General features: G+C 46.1%; 1 protein-coding gene across 1 annotated transcript in view; it reads right to left on the minus strand.

Annotated features, from left to right (window-relative positions):
- The window catches only part of FRAS1 (Fraser extracellular matrix complex subunit 1), a gene marked incomplete at its 5' end in the record, with an annotated part of 108384 nt that extends 90079 nt beyond the window's left edge, over positions 1 to 18305 (minus strand). Inside the window, 9 exons of the mRNA XM_009993474.1 lie at positions 1954 to 2101; positions 3633 to 3722; positions 11687 to 11878; positions 11984 to 12085; positions 12724 to 12807; positions 13162 to 13295; positions 13835 to 13994; positions 15285 to 15377; positions 18174 to 18305. Coding sequence (XP_009991776.1) covers positions 1954 to 2101; positions 3633 to 3722; positions 11687 to 11878; positions 11984 to 12085; positions 12724 to 12807; positions 13162 to 13295; positions 13835 to 13994; positions 15285 to 15377; positions 18174 to 18305 — 1135 coding nt within the window. The remainder of the gene's footprint in view (positions 1 to 1953; positions 2102 to 3632; positions 3723 to 11686; positions 11879 to 11983; positions 12086 to 12723; positions 12808 to 13161; positions 13296 to 13834; positions 13995 to 15284; positions 15378 to 18173) is intronic.
- Between the last annotated feature and the right edge of the window lie 729 nt (positions 18306 to 19034).

Raw genomic sequence — 19034 nt, forward strand, 5'->3', positions numbered from 1 at the left:
GACTAGAGCTCACTACTCAGTGCTGCATCCAGGTGGGTCTTGAGTATCTCCAGAGAAGAGTAACACTATGTCCATGCCAGGTCAAAGCACAGGTGCCAGACCACAGGTGGACTGTCCTTCCAGTCCAAAGCTTCAGGTCACAGCACTGTGGTGAGCATTTATTGACCAGAGGTGTTGTCTCAAATGGCACCACTGCTCTGCAGGCCAAGTGAGGGGTTACTGGTGCTCTACTACTGAGTTACTTTTGCTTGCTGGAAGAAAAACTGTCTGTTCCTTTACTGAGAAGCCAGAAAAAAGGATCCCAATGCTGAAAACCCTCCTTCATTTACACTAAATAACCTGCAAGTTTCCAAGGAGATGAACCTAAGAAAAGAATCAGGAACCAAGTGCTACAGAAGATGTGGAGTTGAACATAAGGATGAATCCACATTAATACACAGGAGGAATGAATAGGAAGCTCTATCTCTGTCCATTTCTTTCCAATAACTTCCCAAAGGCATATGCAGGCCCATCCTTTCAGAGCTGACTACTTGGAGTGGGACAGAATGGACCAGTTTTCTCTAGGTACTAAAAAAATTCCTGAATGTTCTCAGTGGGAGGCCATATTTGCTGGTTTCAAAATAAATCCAGCTGTGCTGAGGCCTATATGCTTGACTCTGCCTGCTGCTCCCAGACCATCCCTGAGAAGCAGCCACCATTTCTTCCTGGCTTTAACAAAGCAGATGCATTAGGGACTGATGCTTTGGGCTCAGACTGAACAGCTGGATTTAACCTTTGTTTCTCATCCCCTGCAATGGACAACAGAAAAAGGTAGAGGGAAAATGACAGGCTTTGGAAAAGTAAATTTCCATCTTCCTTTTAGTAGCTGGATTTAGCCTTTGTTTTGGAAAAGTAAATTTCCATCTTCCTTTTAGGACACAGAAAGTCCAGCTCTGTGTGTCTAGCAGCGTGATTTCAAAGTCTATGCTTTCCAAAATGCAACTATTAGGGAAGCTAAATGAAGAGAAGGGATTTACACGGGTAACCAGTACACAGTTGGCATATCTTGATAAGGAGAACAGATGGCTGCTGAGAGCACTTTATAATCTGTCCCCTTCTCTTTAGGAGCCTGTGCAGATGCTGTTCCCTTTTGAAAATCCAGGACAATTTTATCTCAACTGGCCAAACCCCACTTTCCTCACGTTACAATTTGTAGTGCTTTGCATTTTTATTAGTGTGCAGTAAATAACAGACTTTAAAACATGAATCTGGCAGATGTGCCCAGACACTCCTGCAAATGGCAGTGTGATTAAACTGTGAAGCTATTTTCTTTTCACTGAGATAAAACATTAACTGGAGCACTCTGATAGAACCAAATTACATGAATGCAACAAGAAGAGCTATCGACATGAAAAATTAGCAAACCACAGCTCAAGCCTACCAACTATGAAATGTACATCCAGGAGAACACCAATATCCTGGAGAAAAATGTATTTATATGCAAAATTAATGTAGAAACTAAGGTTAATCTTTTCAAACAATTATTAACTTGCAGCCATTCAGGCCCAGGTGAGCTTGTGACATGAAGCAGGTTCTTTCTTCTTTCCACTGCCCAGAAATAATCAGGAGCCCATAAACTCCAAAACCCCTGTTAACATTCAGAAGGGAACAGTCCCCTGCTTTATAAACCTTCTGGTGCAGAAAAACAAAACAAAACACCAACTCCAAGGAGAGACTCATTTGACAAGCAAGCTATGATGTAGACCAAGGGATGGAGACCTAAACCTCTCCAGAAACCCTCATTAAATTATTTGAAAACCAGTAAATCACCAAGTGCAAATCAAAGATCAAACTCAACGAGGTGGAAGCAAGGGCTGCAGGGAAGCCACAACCCCGGTGCCACAGGTGTGTGTGACACATGAGCTGCCACCACAGCAGAGTGGCAGTGAGAGAGGGCTGCCCCTGGGTCTGTACCTGGCTGGCAGAGTGGGCAGCAGTCCCCTGGGGCCTCAGCAGCCAGGCTGCCCAGCGGGCAGGGCAGGCAGGAGGGCTGGAAGCAGGTCACCTCTGCATCCCGGCACTCGCATTCTCTGCACGGCCCTTCTTCCCATTTCTCTCCATTCTGCAGGAGAAACAGGCAAGAAGCAGCATCAGCAGGGAGGGGGAGCCTTTGCACAAAGGGGTGTTGCCAGGCACCCACATCTCTGGGTGGACTGCAAGGCCACAGCAGTGCTAGCAGGAAATTAAACACTACTGGGACTGGCGCAGCACAGAGGGACCGTGTGTTTCTGTACCATCAACACTCCTACCCTCTTCCCAGAAGAAGGCAGCCTGTGAAATAACTACTGAGAAGAGTCCTTGGCCCATGAACACCTTCACGTGTTCCCTCACAGCTCTCCCCACACCAAAGCAGGGTGGTTTTCAGTGAGCAGTCCTTCCTACTTGTTCACTTCCCTATGTTTTCTCTAACTCAAAGTATTTTCTCCTGATTCCAAATTTTGCTGCTTCACTTGTTCACTTCCTTTTCACAGCCCTGTGACAAGTGCTTGAACCTGCTCTGTATCTGAAATGATACTCATAATCGACCCTCTGCCTGAATCTGTCTCTTTGCACAGACCTTTTTGTCACACTTTAATTCTCTTTTGCAGCATTTTATCTCCTGTCCTCCTCTCTTTCGTTCCCTTATTTTCCATCACTGTGGCCTGGTCAAAACACTACAGAGATGAAGAGGCATCACCAGCTTGCTTCCAAATTACCTGAACACTGTCCTACTTTTACCACTCCATGGAGGGGAGAGACCTTGCACCCACTGTTCCACTCTGCCACCTGCTCAGAAGACCACCTCAAAGCTGCCCACAGTGCCTGAAGCCCTGCTGGCTCCACGGGAGGAGGCAGAAGGGCAGAAAAGGGCAGCAAGCATTTTAAATGCCCTCCAAGCTTTTGTGCCAGTTCTCCTAAAAGGCAGAAAGTACCAACTTGAATAAACCTGTCACCTTCATATGATATACTTCACTTGGGTAAGAGATCTGAGGAAGGAAAGGGAAGCATTAGCATTACAAAAAAAACCCAAAGCAGCATTAAACTTCCCATTTCTCATATCTGTTGGTAAACAGCAGCTATTAGCTCCAGCCCTCATCTGTGAGAGCAATGAAAGGTCCATTACTGGTATATTTAAACCAAGATACTTCACATTTCCTTTCTATTTAACTTGAGAAGCAAAGTTCCTTGAACATATTAATACAGGAATAGACTCCCCTTGCAGTAAAAATTATAATCAGTGGGAAACACAGGCAAAAATCTATACCTTGCCCCAGCTATGTAGCCTGTTTTATAGGATTAAAGTCAGGCATCCTTAACTCCATGAGATGTGCAGAAAACCCATGAGCACACATATTAAATATTAAAGGGAAATGATTGATTATACTGCACAAAGGACAGCAAAGCAAACCTAAACTCTGCAGCAGATGCAGACATTCTAAACAAGTGTGTTCTGGAAACTCTAACAGAAATCCACAGACAACACGAAGAGATTCGTTTTTCTGCTACACTTGCAAATAAGATAATTCTCATAACTGGAGAGGGAAAGCCAATTCCTTCAAAACCTTTATGAGCAGAACTCACTACTACGTGCCCCAAAGTACCAGGATACTCACAGCTTTGGTATGTTCTTTGTAAACACAGGAACTTTTACTTAAAATACACTCAGGACAGCACTTCCCATCTAAATGAATTAATTCTTCACCCTGTGAAGAGAAAGGTTGCAGCAATTCAAACAGAATCAGCACCACCAAAAATACTGTGGAATGCAGAGGAATTGCCCTGGAATGCAATCTTCAGTATCTCATTTCACCTTATCTTCTCTCTCTCCTACTTCCATCTCTGGAGGTACAGTTTGAAAAATGTGCTTAGTGTAGGCTGCAGATACAGAACAAACCTCAGAAAAGGCCAAAGAATTCAGTGATAAGGCCATTAGTTCATCCATAAATCCTGCAGAAAAAGACATACTCCCCCCCCAGTATAATCCACTGCAAATACAGACAACACTCACCCCCCACCCCCTCCCAGTATAATCCACTGCAAATACAGACAACAGGAATGCTGTATTTGTCCTGTGGTTCACTAAGATTTTATGGGAGCACTGCAGGATTTCAATGCAGTTTTACCTTCATCTTGAATGTTCTACTTTTTTGTTCTCCTCAAAAGAATTTCAAAGCACATACTCTTACTTAGCCCACATGGAAAAAGCTTGTTCTTTGTTACAACTGTACAGCTCCACAGAATCCACTTACATTCAAACTTCAGTTTGAAAATAAGAATTCAGCAGCAGGAGAAGGGAATTAAGTGCCCTAATTCATCACAATTTTTGCACCAAGGTGGAAGCTGAACATTTAGAAAAGAGGGAGACTGTCCTAGGGAACCAGAAGACAACTCAAAAGAAACAGCTTTGATTTCTTGAGTGGCTTTTCTGGACCAGATTCTTACCTGCTGTAAATATAGATACAGTAACATGTACCAGTCAGTAAACAGACAAAGAATCACAGACTGGTTTGGGTTGGAAGGGATCTCCAAGATCATCCAGTTCCAACCCCCTGCATGGGCAGGGACACCTCCCACCAGCCCAGGCTGCTCCAAGCCCCATCCAACCTGCCCTTCAACACTGCCAGGGATGGGGCTTCCACAGCCTCCCTGGGCAACCAAAGCAGAGCGGAGAGGCAGAATCCCCTCCCTCAATAATAATTAGAAGCTTTCTAACAATGCAAACATCAAGAGGAGAAAAGTGTTTGTTAACTTTGGAGAAAACAATTGACCTGCCTTTGAACACTTCCAGGGATGAGGCAGCCACAGCTTCCCTGGGCAACCTTGGCTCACCACCCTCACAGCAAAGAATTTCCTCCTCATGTCTCACCTCAATCTCCCCTCTTCCAGTTTTAACCCATCCCCCTCATCCCATCCCTCCCTGCCCCCAACTCTCCCAGCCTGGCTCCAGAGCAGAGCTGCTCCAGCCCTTCCAGCATCTCTGTGGCCTCCTCTGGACTCTTTCCAGGAGCTCCATATCCCTCTTCTGTTGGGGCTCCAGAGCTGGACACAGCCTTGCAGGTGGAGTCTCACCAGAGCAGAGCAGAGGGGCAGGATCCCCTCCCTGGCCCTGCTGCCCACGCTGCTGGTGATGCAGCCCAGGACAGGGTTGGTTTCTGGGCTCCAGCACACGGTGCCGACTCATGTTGAGCTTCTCGTCCACCATCACCCCAAGTCCTTCTCCTCTAGCAATATGTCTACAAAACCACTACAATTAAAAAGTTACAAATGAATGACTAAATTAGATGTGGTGCTGATCTGCACTCAGCACTCATTTAATCCACACCCATTAAATGTCAGGCTTAATCATCCCAAATCTCAGTGGGCATGATCATCCTCACTTTGCAAACCAGGCTGATTTCTTACCTGTGACAGAGAAGTCACAACTGTTGGTCAAATGTTTGCCAGGGGCCCACATGCCCAACAAAGTCACACAGCTCATGCTAGGTTCCACTGCAGCACGTTGCTGCTTTCTTCTGTTGGCTCACCAGATCACAGAATCATCACAGAATTGTTGGAGTCGGAAGGGACCTCTAGAGATCTTCTCATCCAACTCCCTCTAAGATCCTGCTGAGCTCCAAGTTTACCAAGCAGTTTTGCTGATCTACACCAAGTGGGCATCTGTTCCAGCAGCCACCCCAGGGTGTTTTTCACTGTGCCACATTGGCACACTCACCACTTGGTGTGTGTGAATTACTTCAGACACAGACAGGTCAGTCACAGCCCCAGTCACTGTTCAATCAAGGTAGGACATGTTAGCCAACCCTCATGAACTTCTGAGATGGGCAAGAGAAGAGAAACCATACGGTTCTTACTCATCACAGAGAACAAGTCTTATGAGGAGCAGCTGAGGGAACTGGGGTTGTTTAGTCTTGAGAAGAGGAGGCTGAGGTGAGACCTCATTACTCTCTACAACTGCCTGAAAGGAGGTTGGGGGCTGTTGGTCTCTTATCCCAAGTAACTGGTGATAGGGCAAGATAAAATGGCCTAAAGTTGCTCCAGGGGAGATTTAAATTGGGTATTAGAAGAAACTTCTTCACTGAAAGGGTAATTAAACACTGAAATAGGCTGCCCAAGGAGGTGACTGAATCACCATCCCTGGAGGTGTTTAAAAGCCGTGTAGATGTGGTGCTGAGGGACATGGTTTAAGCCCTGGACTTGGTAGAGTTGGGTTGTGGTTGGACTGGATGATCTTAAAGGGCTTTTCCAACCAGAACAATTCCACAATTCTGTGATCAAGGACCACACACAGCCTAAATCTCTTTCTGCTGGGTCTATACATTTCTGTTCTTAAATCATCACTCCAGTGATTGGATTCATGTCACTATGTACTGTAACCTCTCCCATCCCTGCCCACATCCCTACCCACATACATAAACACAGACTCTAGGAAAAATGAGAAAAACTAGCCAAGGAGCATGGCTCACCTAGCCAAAAAAACCAATACAAGAATGCATCTTTGCCTAGACTCAGAAAAGAGAGAAGCTATGTGAGATAACCTTGGCTTTGCTTAAAAGAGATTTACCACCTTCCAGGCTGAGAACATTGCAAGGCATTAATGGGCCAGGAGGCAGAAAAGAGGGAAGAAAATGTTTTATGCAACCTCCCTCCACCTACATTCACATGCACCATCTGTGACACCCAAGCTCAACTTCTAAACACCAGAAGGACTTGTGTAGCTGGCTGGCTGCATGGGGGTCACACAGCACCCTGCAAACTCTGTCTTACTCACCCTGTAGTTTTTTGGACTGGCAGAGCTGCTTGCAGAAATGCTCCCTCAGCAGCCCCCTCAGGACGGCTGCAGCCTCCCCTGCTAGAACCCATGCCCCATCCTCCTGTGAACATCCTCAGCTGGGGTGCTGGCAAGTGCTCCAGCAGGATTATTTGATGCTCTGACAGTTTGAGCAGATCCACAGCCATAGCTATCCCAGCCTGTCATGGAACTCGTACTCCCAGCTCATCACTAACCTGCTGAAAATGGCTTTTTGAAGATTAGGTCAGAATCACCAAAGCTACTTTCATCTCTGGCAGCTGCTGTACAGGTTTGTTTGAAAGGGTTTATAAGCTAAACCTCTACCCTTCCCTCACATAAAGCTGCCAGACTATGTCGAGGTGTCTAGGATTTGGAGTCCATATCTGTGGCCTCATTACACTTTAAACAGGATGATGTGACCAGAAAATGAATAGTGCCTTAATGAAGAGATGAATCCAAATGCTTCCCCATCAGCCCTGATTTACTGATGCAGGTTCCTAAAAACCAGACCTGCAAGTCAAAAAGGAAAAAGCAAAGGAAAAAGAAAATATTTAATTTGCTTCTTGTGTAAGGATTTTATTGCAATTAATTAATGTGCACCTTGTACTGCTGAGGTGAACTATGACTGAACATGACTTGAGGAAGCTACTTTATCACAAGGGAAGCCACTAAGTCCTTGGCCAAATATATTTTGTGATGTGGGACCATAACTCTTGCCTGCAACAAAGGACACTGTCTTCCTGGTTCTGTGCTCCTAGCAATCACCTTTCATTCAATTCAAAAGTGCAAGGATTCACACTCTGACAAATAATACCACTTTTTTAGATGCTCAGGCTTTTGGATGGGTGGTTACCTGTGGGAGCCTGAGTCTGATAAAAATTGGTGCATGAGCAATAATGCTGCACACTTTTGAACGTGTCCCCCCCCCAGTTTGGAACCCTACATGTTAACATCTTCAGCTACTGTTCTGTACAATATCCCTGGCTTTTCTGACTAATGGATTCTTTGCCAGTACCCAAGATATGAGCATGAATATTAAATAATTCTCCCTGCTGAGCCATGACAGCATGCCATCATCATTAGTGTAAATGATCCCATTTACAGCCAGAAGCATGTGGGAAGCATCTGCCTGGAACAGATTTTATGCCAACCATGACTTTCCACTCAGCAAAACCTCTCTGTGCAGTTTAAGGTCAGATGCTCATTCCTACACCAGCAACAAGAGCTTGGGTCCCAGACTCAATGCATTTTTGCTACTTAAAAGGCTCAATCTGAGATGAACAAAGCACACATTTTTATTCCTGGATACATCCTCTCTGCACAATCATATGTAGATTCTCATTTTTTTGAAAGAACATTAGAACAATCTCATCCAGTGAATTCACAGCCCTGCAGAGAGGGACTTGGGGGAACTAGTGGATGAAAAGTTGGACCTGAGTAAGCACAATGAGTACTTGCAGCCCAGAAACCAACTCTGTCCTGGGCTGCATCACCAGCAATGTGGCCAGTAGGGCCAGGGAGAGGATCCTGCCCCTCTGCTCTGGGGAGACCCCACCTGCAGTACTGAGTCCGGTTCTGGAGCCCTCAGCACAGGAAGGACATGGAGCTCCTGGAGAGAGTCAGAGGAGGCCACAAAGATGATCAGAGGGGTGGAGCAGCTCTGCTCTGGAGACAGGCTGAGAGAGTTGGGGCTGTTCAGCCTGGAGGAGGGAAGTCTCCAGGGAGACCTTAGAGCACCTTCCAGTGCCTGAAGGGGCTCCAGGAAAGCTGGGGAGGGGCTTGGGACAAGGGCAGGGAGGGAGAGAACAAGGGGCAATGGTCTTAAACTAGAGCAGGGGAGATTCATATTAGACATTAGGAAGAAATTCTTTACATGAAGGTGGTGAAGCACTGGCCCAGGTTGCCCAGAGAGGTGGTGGAGGTGTGTGAAGGATTCAACCCTATCTAATACATTTTTCACATCCACTGCAGAGCAAACAGTGCTGGATTAATAGTTGGACTCAATCATCTTAAAAAGTCTTTTCCAATCAAAATGATTCTATGATTCTATAACCTGGGGTGGGTGGTTTAGTCTTGGAGTAAACAGCACTGGGAATAATATACCTTACCAGCTTCACTTCCATGCCAAGAATGGCAGGGAACCATAGAATGGTGAAGGTTGGAAGGGATCTTCAAGATCATCAGGATCCAACCTCCCTGCTATGAGCAGGGGGCTGAGAGAGTTGGGGCTGTTCAGCCTGGAGGAGGGAAGTCTCCAGGGAGACCTTAGAGCAGCTTCCAGTGCCTGAAGGGGCTCCAGGAAAGCTGGGGAGGGGCTTGGGACAAGGGCAGGGAGGGAAAGAACAAGGGGCAATGGTCTTAAACTAGAGCAGAGGAGATTCATATTAGACATTAGGAAGAAATTCTTTACATGAAGGTGGTGAAGCACTGGCCCAGGTTGCCCAGAGAGGTGGTGGAGGTGTGTGAAGGATTCAACCCTATCTAATACATTTTTCACATCCACTGCAGAGCAAACAGTGCTGGATTAATAGTTGGACTCAATCATCTTAAAAAGTCTTTTCCAATCAAAATGATTCTATGATTCTATAACCTGGGGTGGGTGGTTTAGTCTTGGAGTAAACAGCACTGGGAATAATATACCTTACCAGCTTCACTTCCATGCCAAGAATGGCAGGGAACCATAGAATGGTGAAGGTTGGAAGGGATCTTCAAGATCATCAGGATCCAACCTCCCTGCTATGAGCAGGGACACCTCCCACCAGCCCAGGCTGCACAAGCCTCATCCAACCTGGCCTTGAACACCTCCAGGGATGGGGCTTCCACAGCTTCCCTGGGCAACCTATTCCAGCACCTTCCTACCCTCATGGTGAAGAATTTATTCCTGATGTCTACCCTAAATCTCCCCTCTTTCAGTTTAAAACCATCACCCCTTGTCCTATCACTGCCCTCTCTGGTGAAAAGCCCCTCCCCAGCTTTCCTGGAGCCCCTTCAGGCACTGGAAGCTGCTCTAAGGTCTCCTCAAAGAGGGAGAAAAAAATGGGGAAAAGTGGAACACCAACTTCCATATCCAACCACCTCAGTGAAGCCCTCTGTAGCACACAGAATGAAGAGAAGCTTTTAACTCTCTCTGACCTGTACATGTCTCCCCACATTCAGGTGGTCACTGGGTGTCCAACCCTCCAGTGCAGCAGGCAGACAACAGCATGGGAGGGAAACCAAGCTAAACTAGTCCCTGATCCACACTGGCTTGCTTCACAATGCAAGCTCCCTCAGCAGTCAAACTCCCATGGAAAATCCAAAGCCCACTCTGCTTTCCTGTGAAGTGTTTTCAAGGCAAATGCCCAAAACAAGCCCCGAGAGAAGGGCAGGTTCTTTGAGTGTCTCAAGGTGGCAGTTGAGAAAAAAGAAAAATGGGAGGGAAAAAAAACTAAATCCCAAGACTTGACAGATACAGCTTGAAAGAAGAGAACCTTTCTTACCTTGGCACACTCCACTTTGGCACACTCTGCTTCATGACAAGTGACTTGCCCTTCCTCACACATGCAGAAGCCACAGGGAGTACTATTCCACACCTCCTGGTGGTACCTGAGAGTGCCACCATGCAAGCAGCTCCCCTTGGAAGACACACACTCCTCACAGCACTTCCCAGGACGCTGCACTTTGTTCTCCCCCTAAAAAAAACACCAGAGACCATTGAGCAGGACTGGCTGAATCCATCTGCATGGCCACAAGGATACCTGCAGCCAGGGGATCAAAGGGGAATGGTTTTTCCCTACCTTCTCACAGCTAATAGAGTCACAGGTCTCCCTCAGACATCTCACTTCCCCTCTGTGACAAGCACAGGCAGTGCAGGCATTTTTTTTCCACTGTTGGCCATGCTGTTGGAAAAGGACATGTATTATACAACTGTTAAACACTCCTTGTAAATAACCTCATTCTTTCTCAAATCTGTGCTGCTGAGGAAGTATGGTGGCTCCTTCTGCATGTCTGTACCAAATACAAAACTCTTCTTAAAAAATGCTTATCTCTACATGATCAGCAAGCAGGAAGAAGAGGTATGAGGTCTAGATGACACTGTGGTGTGTATTTCTTATTAACTGCAAGCTAGTGACACTGATGAAGCCTTAACTACTATAATTAGCAAAAAAAAATTCCCACCACACCAGGCTGCACAAGCCTCATCCAACCTGGCCTTGAACACCTCCAGGGATGGGGCTTCCACAGCTTCCCTGGGCAACCTATTCCAGCACCTTCCTACCCTCATGGTGAAGAATTTATTCCTGATGTCTACCCTAAATCTCCCCTCTTTCAGTTTAAAACCATCACCCCTTGTCCTATCACTGCCCTCTCTGGTGAAAAGCCCCTCCCCAGCTTTCCTGGAGCCCCTTCAGGCACTGGAAGCTGCTCTAAGGTCTCCTCAAAGAGGGAGAAAAAAATGGGGAAAAGTGGAACACCAACTTCCATATCCAACCACCTCAGTGAAGCCCTCTGTAGCACACAGAATGAAGAGAAGCTTTTAACTCTCTCTGACCTGTACATGTCTCCCCACATTCAGGTGGTCACTGGGTGTCCAACCCTCCAGTGCAGCAGGCAGACAACAGCATGGGAGGGAAACCAAGCTAAACTAGTCCCTGATCCACACTGGCTTGCTTCACAATGCAAGCTCCCTCAGCAGTCAAACTCCCATGGAAAATCCAAAGCCCACTCTGCTTTCCTGTGAAGTGTTTTCAAGGCAAATGCCCAAAACAAGCCCCGAGAGAAGGGCAGGTTCTTTGAGTGTCTCAAGGTGGCAGTTGAGAAAAAAGAAAAATGGGAGGGAAAAAAAACTAAATCCCAAGACTTGACAGATACAGCTTGAAAGAAGAGAACCTTTCTTACCTTGGCACACTCCACTTTGGCACACTCTGCTTCATGACAAGTGACTTGCCCTTCCTCACACATACAGAAGCCACAGGGAGTACTATTCCACACCTCCTGGTGGTACCTGAGAGTGCCACCATGCAAGCAGCTCCCCTTGGAAGACACACACTCCTCACAGCACTTCCCAGGACGCTGCACTTTGTTCTCCCCCTAAAAAAAACACCAGAGACCATTGAGCAGGACTGGCTGAATCCATCTGCATGGCCACAAGGATACCTGCAGCCAGGGGATCAAAGGGGAATGGTTTTTCCCTACCTTCTCACAGCTAATAGAGTCACAGGTCTCCCTCAGACATCTCACTTCCCCTCTGTGACAAGCACAGGCAGTGCAGGCATTTTTTTTCCACTGTTGGCCATGCTGTTGGAAAAGGACATGTATTATACAACTGTTAAACACTCCTTGTAAATAACCTCATTCTTTCTCAAATCTGTGCTGCTGAGGAAGTACGGTGGCTCCTTCTGCATGTCTGTACCAAATACAAAACTCTTCTTAAAAAATGCTTATCTCTACATGATCAGCAAGCAGGAAGAAGAGGTATGAGGTCTAGATGACACTGTGGTGTGTATTTCTTATTAACTGCAAGCTAGTGACACTGATGAAGCCTTAACTACTATAATTAGCAAAAAAAAATCATTAACAGAAAATCCCACACATATACATTAATTATATAATTCATCAAATTAACACCAGATGATACAATGAAAGCTGTAAATACTTTGACCTTCACCAGAGCTTTCTGCTTCCTCCTTCATAGAAGTGTGAAAAGTGCCTAACCAGCTTCACCTTGCAAACTCCCTTTCTGCTTGCCAGCAAATTCTTATCTAGTCCTAATTTCTTTCAACTCTTCTGGCTTTCCAGAAAATAATAATTTGAAAAAGCAACAGTTGTAATAAGCTATCAGTGCTGGCAGAAAGTCAGATGGCAGGGAGAAGGGGAAAAGAGATGTGCCAGAACTTGGGAACAACTGCCTTTTGGTGTGGCTCCTCACAGGTTACCTGGTACACTCTTCCTGCCACTGAGCAGGGCTTTGGAACACATTCTGGGCAGCATTTTCCAGGAGACATAACCATAACTTCATCCTAAACAGAAAGCATGAGAGACAAGTGAAATAAGAGCATGAACAAGGAGCTCAGCATCCCTGCCTGGAATTCCAGGCATCTAGTTGCTGTCTGATAACCCACAGTGGTGGGTTGTCTTGGCTTTGGCTCCAATATCTGGGGTCATGAGGTCAGTCTAGAAAGGGATTTCCTTCATGGCATTTTCTGGGCTGCATTCAAGCTTCAAATACATACGTACAGACACCCCTTCTCCAAATCACCCTCTTGTCACACAAGTTCTGCCTGATGATTTGTACATCTGCATGAGAAATGGGCCTTGCCAAGGGCAAGATGACAGTCATGAGTAATGTCCCCAGAAGGCAGAAGGGTCCTGACCTGGCTGCAGAGGAGAGGCTGGCAGGAAGCTGTGAAGCACCTCACGGCACCGCCCCTGCAGACACATTTGGAGCATCGACCCAGGTGCCAGTCCTCACCATCCTGGAATAAGTGTCCATCAAAGGAGCAAGGCTCTATGAGACAGAAAAAACATGGGACATCTTCTTTTCCAATGCCCTTTAATCCCTTTCTGTCACCCATAATTACAACATAGACTTCAAAACCCTGCTTTGTCAAAGCAGGTGATGACAGTAACAATTCCACCAGTCTTCAATGGCTTCAGACTTGAGAAGGAAGAGCTCTGGGATACAATTCTCCCACTGGACTTCCATCAGAAGAGGTATCAGGCATTTTTGGATCCCAAAGTCCAAGTCTGCCAGTGCTAAAGGTGCCCTCAGTACATAGGAAATGTCTGCATCTTTCCAAATTTTAATCTCCAAAATGAGGACACACTAGGCACACCTGCTCAATGCTTAAAGCTTATCAGTTCCTCTTAGCCTATGGGTGAAGCCAGTAAAAACGTACACATGGTAGCAGGCCACAAAGAGAATTAAGAGAGACACTTGATGCCAGTGTCTTCCCAACAGAACTGAAGGACTACAAGGAGATTTCCAGTGACCTACAGGTTGGCTCAGTGAAGCCAGGCAGTGCCCCATTCACACGCAATACTCACGGCCACGGCCCACACATCTGGGACAGCAGGATCCCTGGGCAGTGTGCTGCAGCTCTCCTGGTCCACAGGTGAGGGCTGGGCAGGCTCTGGGGCTGCACTTCACGTTCCCGTGGGCACAGGAGCACCTGACACAGCCAGAGCTGTCCCACTGAGTGCCATGCTGCAGTGCACAACACAACCAAAGGCACAGAAAACACAGGTGTGAATCCAGATCAGAGCTGTAAATACACCTTCTCCCCTCTCCATCCCCCCTACACTAGTATCAGCTTGACTCCTTTGCAGGTACAGTCAGTGTTGGTACATTGTAGCCTTCACTGTTGGGGCAAAAAGTGACTTAATACTGTAAGGCAGCAAACCTGGAGAACAGCCCAATTTTCCTTCTTGCTGCAGAGTGCCATCAAGAAACAACCCCCTCTCAACAACCCAGGCCAATAGATAGAATCCTTCTTCCCAACAGTTTCTGCAGGGCAAGCTCTACGTTTAGAGCCTTGTTTTCTTTAGAGAAACATTCCACATGGACCCTAACACACGTCCTGGTGAACACTGCCCACCCCAGATGCTTAAAGCACTTTACTAGGAGTAGCATCTCATTAGATTTCCTGATTCATTAATGCAGAAACAATTATCTCTGCCCTGAGGCATCGTCAGGGAAAACTGTTCCCAAGAAGAAACATGTTGGTGGATTGCAACACTCTCCGACAAGTAGAGAATGTTAATTTTTACCAAACATGCAGTACTGAATTAGCTGGGGAGTAAAAAAGGTCTTGCCAGGTAAAGGACACAGATTTTCTTTGATGGAGCAACCACTAGGACCAGTGTTGCCAGTCAGATACTTCTAGAATGGAGGTCAGACCATGAATTATTACAGTGGCTTACTGACAAAAAGAGAAACCTTCTTCCTTCTGGAAATCTGTGCCAGCCATTAGGAAGAGACTTGTCCAAAAACCTGCTTAATGACCACCTCCCAGTGGATCAGGGGTGTGCCACATGACTATAGGTACAAATATGCCTGCAATCCCTGTGGGCAGGTCGACTTCTTCACCTGCCTTGTGTCCCAAAGAACAGGCTCAGAGAGCCAAAAGACAAACCTGCAGCAAAAATTCAGCATAGGAAAATGCAGCAACAAGTTGTGGAAGCCCCATCCCTGGAAGTGTTCAAGGCCAGGCTGGATGGGGCTTGGAGCAGCCTGGACTGGTGTGAGGTGTGTCTGCCCAAGCTGGGGGGTTGAAACTAGATCTTGAAGGTCCCTTCCAACCCAAACCAGTCTATGATTCTATGACCTTCCCTTTTTGCAAACCCTACCGACCAAAATCCGGTTATATCACGTTATCTGATAAGAGACAGAATGAATTTTCTTTCTCCCACCCACCAGCTAAGCATCCCTCAGTGCACCAGAGACCTAAAAACTGGAGAGGATTCCCAGTACCAAGGAACATGACAGGGCACTCACACCATGGATCTGTCCTTCATATTGGCAAAATCCTTCAGCTCGGAACACACACTCAGGGCAGCACTTGTTGGGGGCTATTTGAAGCACTTCTCCCTAAAAAGACACAAGAATCCAATAAGCAGTTCACATAAGCAGAGACTTTAACAGGAAGGTAAAGACACTGGGCTTGGCTGGAGCCAGTGCTCTCAGTTTAGAGAGGAAACACACAAAGTGAAATCCATAATGCTGCTAAAACAGATCCCTTCTTGAAGAGGTGGCACACCTCTTTGCTGTATTTGACATTTCACCATCAAAAGAACAGCAGGAGAATTTACACCCCTAAAGGCACAATTAGGAAGTCCCCAGCTGAACTAGTTTTCAGATCAGAACAAAGGACTACATTAAAACTGACAACTACTGCCCACTTCCAACCACAGCACAGCCAGGTCATGCTTTGCTTTGCACGTTCCTGGAGCTTAGCAAGATGACCTCTTGCCATGTCCTCTTCAACAGAAGGGAAAAGATGATGCTGATGGAAGCACCCCATCAGACAAAGGGCAAAACACATCAGTAAAGACACCAGCCAACACTGGGAAGGATCATGAATTCCCACCACTGAATGTGTCTCCAGGGACCCTCCAAAGCAATGCTTCCCTGTTCCTCCCAACCCCATGTGCAACACCCCAGGCCTTGCACAGCACCCCACAGACAGGACAGCACCAGCTGCAGGATGATCTTCTTTTGCAGGGGGATCTGTCACCAAGGGCAAATGCACCAGGAGGGCCTCTGGCACCACCTCAGGTACCACAGAACTTGGTGGTTTTCCTCCCACAGATAACAACATAAAAAGGACCAAACAATTTTACTGATATGAGCACGGTTGCTGGAAAGGGAGAAAACCAAACCCCAAAACCAGAGGAGAACACGTCAGGTTCAGGAAGTGAAATGTAGAAAGATTTTATCCCTGAGGTGACCTTCTTCAAAATATTTCAAAGGTGTTTCTCAGGAAACATAATCCATCCTTTCCACTTTGAAAGGCTACAGACAAGATGGAAGGGATTTCTGCTCAGAAGGAAGTCATTATTGTTTTGTTGTAATGAAAACAATTAAGAGATCATGATGCCAAAAAATTGTCTGACCTTTCACCTCTTTATTTGTAAGACAAAAGCAACCAGAATCATTTCAAATGTCACAAGTTTTCTTTCTGTTTTCTACAAGAAACATTTTGGTCTTTCCAACTGAAAAAAGTTTCTCACTTCAAGGTTTCCTTCAATGCTGTGGTTTTTAGAAGGTGGGAAACAAAACTAAATTTCATTTCATTTAGCTTAAACCATTAAAACCTATTAAAGTGTGATCCTGCTGTGGAGAAACTGTTCTAGGCTGTTGGTCTGTTTTGGTTCAGACAACAAATAATGTTTGCTGATTTTCTGCCCACTCAAAAAATTCAGTCTGCACAGCAGTAGGTTTTACAGACCCATGTTTAGATCACCACTGGGTATGCTTTTATTTTTTGCTTCATTTATGCCTTGTGGCTGTAAACAAGATCAGCAATATTAGTATAAATGTCCTAATAAGCAGATAAGAAATAAACTGTGGAGTGGGATGGTGGTTTCTGACATTGTTTATGCTTGAAGGACAAGTGGATTTTTTTCTTCTGACATCCTTGATGCTTCTTTTCAGCATTTAAATGGCTAGACTTTCATGGAACTCTTCAACTCTTTGTCTTGAATATGACCGATATCAGGGAGTCACACTGATTAATTTCACACTATAAACCTCTTGCCCTTTATGAGCTCTCCAGTTGCCACCTTTTTATTTATCTAATTTTAAAAAATAATTAACAAAAACATCTTATCTAGCCCACTCATTCCTGAGTGTGCCATGGCAACACTCTTTTTTTTATCTCTCTCCTCTTTAGCATAAAAATTCCCAATATTTCAGTCTGGCTTTAATCCATACACAGTGACAACAACAGGGAAAACCAGTAGGAATTAAAATTATTTCCTTGCTGAGGTTGTGATATTGGAAAACATTTTAACCAGCTTTATAAAGCCATGTAATTATATTGGCAGTGCCTCTTTAAAACACTAATTTCCATGGCCATCCATGTGTACTACCCCAGTAATCCAGATGCTAATGCAAGACCAATTCCATGGCCAATTAGCTGTAACCATTAATGAAGGCCCAGACAGAGAAAGGTAAACAGGAGATAATGAAAACTCAACAACCACCACGAGGCAAAAGGAATGGAAAGATAGACAATGTGAGCTCTGTTGTTGTTCAGCAGAGTGGAAAGCGTCCATCTGCATGGTTGAGGGAGACCCAGCTCCACCTTCCAGTGAAGGGTGACTGGGAGCTGGGCTCATGCTGGGAGGTCTGGTTCCAGTTCAGGGGCTTCCTCCGGGGACCAGACCAGGCTGGGTTTTGCCTGTGTGTTTCTTGCATGGGCTCATGGCAATGAGAAGTGAAAGAGCACAGAGACTGTGCCTGCCCCTGGGAGGTGAAATGGGATTTCCCAGCTCCCTCCTGCTTCCCTCAAATCCTGCTATGAAGCAAACCCTTGGATTCAAAGGGAGCTGCAGGGAGGCAGCTGAGCCCAGGGGGTGGACACAGCAGCTGTCCCAGAGGTGCAGGAAGATAAGCAACCAGCTCACCTCTGCCTTCCAGGGAAACACATGCTGCATCCTCTCCTTGTGTCCCTCTAAATACCCTTCCACAGGCACAAGAGGACCAGTTATCCCAACTGCTCCCACCATGACATGTAACACAGCATAGCAGACCCAAACCTTTGGACACATAACTGCTCCAGGGGTTTAAAGCAGGGAGAAGGCTGGGAACTCCAGTGACCTGACATTGCTCCCACCACACAGAATGGGTCTGTTGGCATGTTGGACAGTCACAGCCACTTACCTTCTGAAAGTCACACTGAGGGTGTTTGCAGGTGGTAGGTTCACAAGTGACAACGCTGCTACGGCAAAGGCAGTCATGGCAAGAATCTGGCTTCCAAATGGTGTTATTCTGCAAATAGGCACACGTGTCAAGTAAGTTTTAAATTAAATCCATACAGCACAAAGTGTGTGCTATTTCACACAACAGCAAATGGCTCAAATACCTCAATATAGACAGACTGGAAGAGTAAAGTCTGTTAACAGACAACCTCTCCCCTCCCACATGCTTATCAGGCACAACTTTGGTGCTATTTTTTCAAGAACTTCAAACACACAGTTGAAAGACAAGACCATGCATGGCAAATAATCAACTGCAATGGCAAGATAATTCATAGGGCATAACCCCAAGGTGATTGTAGCATCTCTGGGAAGTTCAGACTGAGCTGCTACGCTCACAGCTTGTGCAGAGGCAGCTGAGCTAGCTTAGAGGGTAACCTCTCCTGGACAGACAGGTGCAGCACCATGCAGCACCCCATGAGTGATGGGGAAGGCAGGCAAATATTGACATGCCTGAATCCAAACGAGCTGTTGAATGAAACATTCAACATTTTCAGTCTGCAGGATCATGGAAAAAAAGTTCTCGTGTCAAAACCATGACAGAAACTGAGCGTGTGTCAGGCAGCAAGGTGGAAGGAAAGGCCTTGAGTGTCCAAGATACATTAAGATACTAAGATTAAACTGATTTAGCCAAAAATACTGCACGCCTGGCCAGGCCTGAACAGGCTCTACCTGGTCACGTTTATTTTACGATGTCACGAAGGGGACACTGACCAAGCAGACTGACCAGAGTTGAAATAGCTGTCGCCACCACTCGATCAGTGCA

Source organism: Chaetura pelagica, unplaced genomic scaffold, assembly GCF_000747805.2.
Source record: "Chaetura pelagica isolate M959 unplaced genomic scaffold, ChaPel_1.0 scaffold403, whole genome shotgun sequence".
Classification (NCBI taxonomy): domain Eukaryota; kingdom Metazoa; phylum Chordata; class Aves; order Apodiformes; family Apodidae; genus Chaetura; species Chaetura pelagica.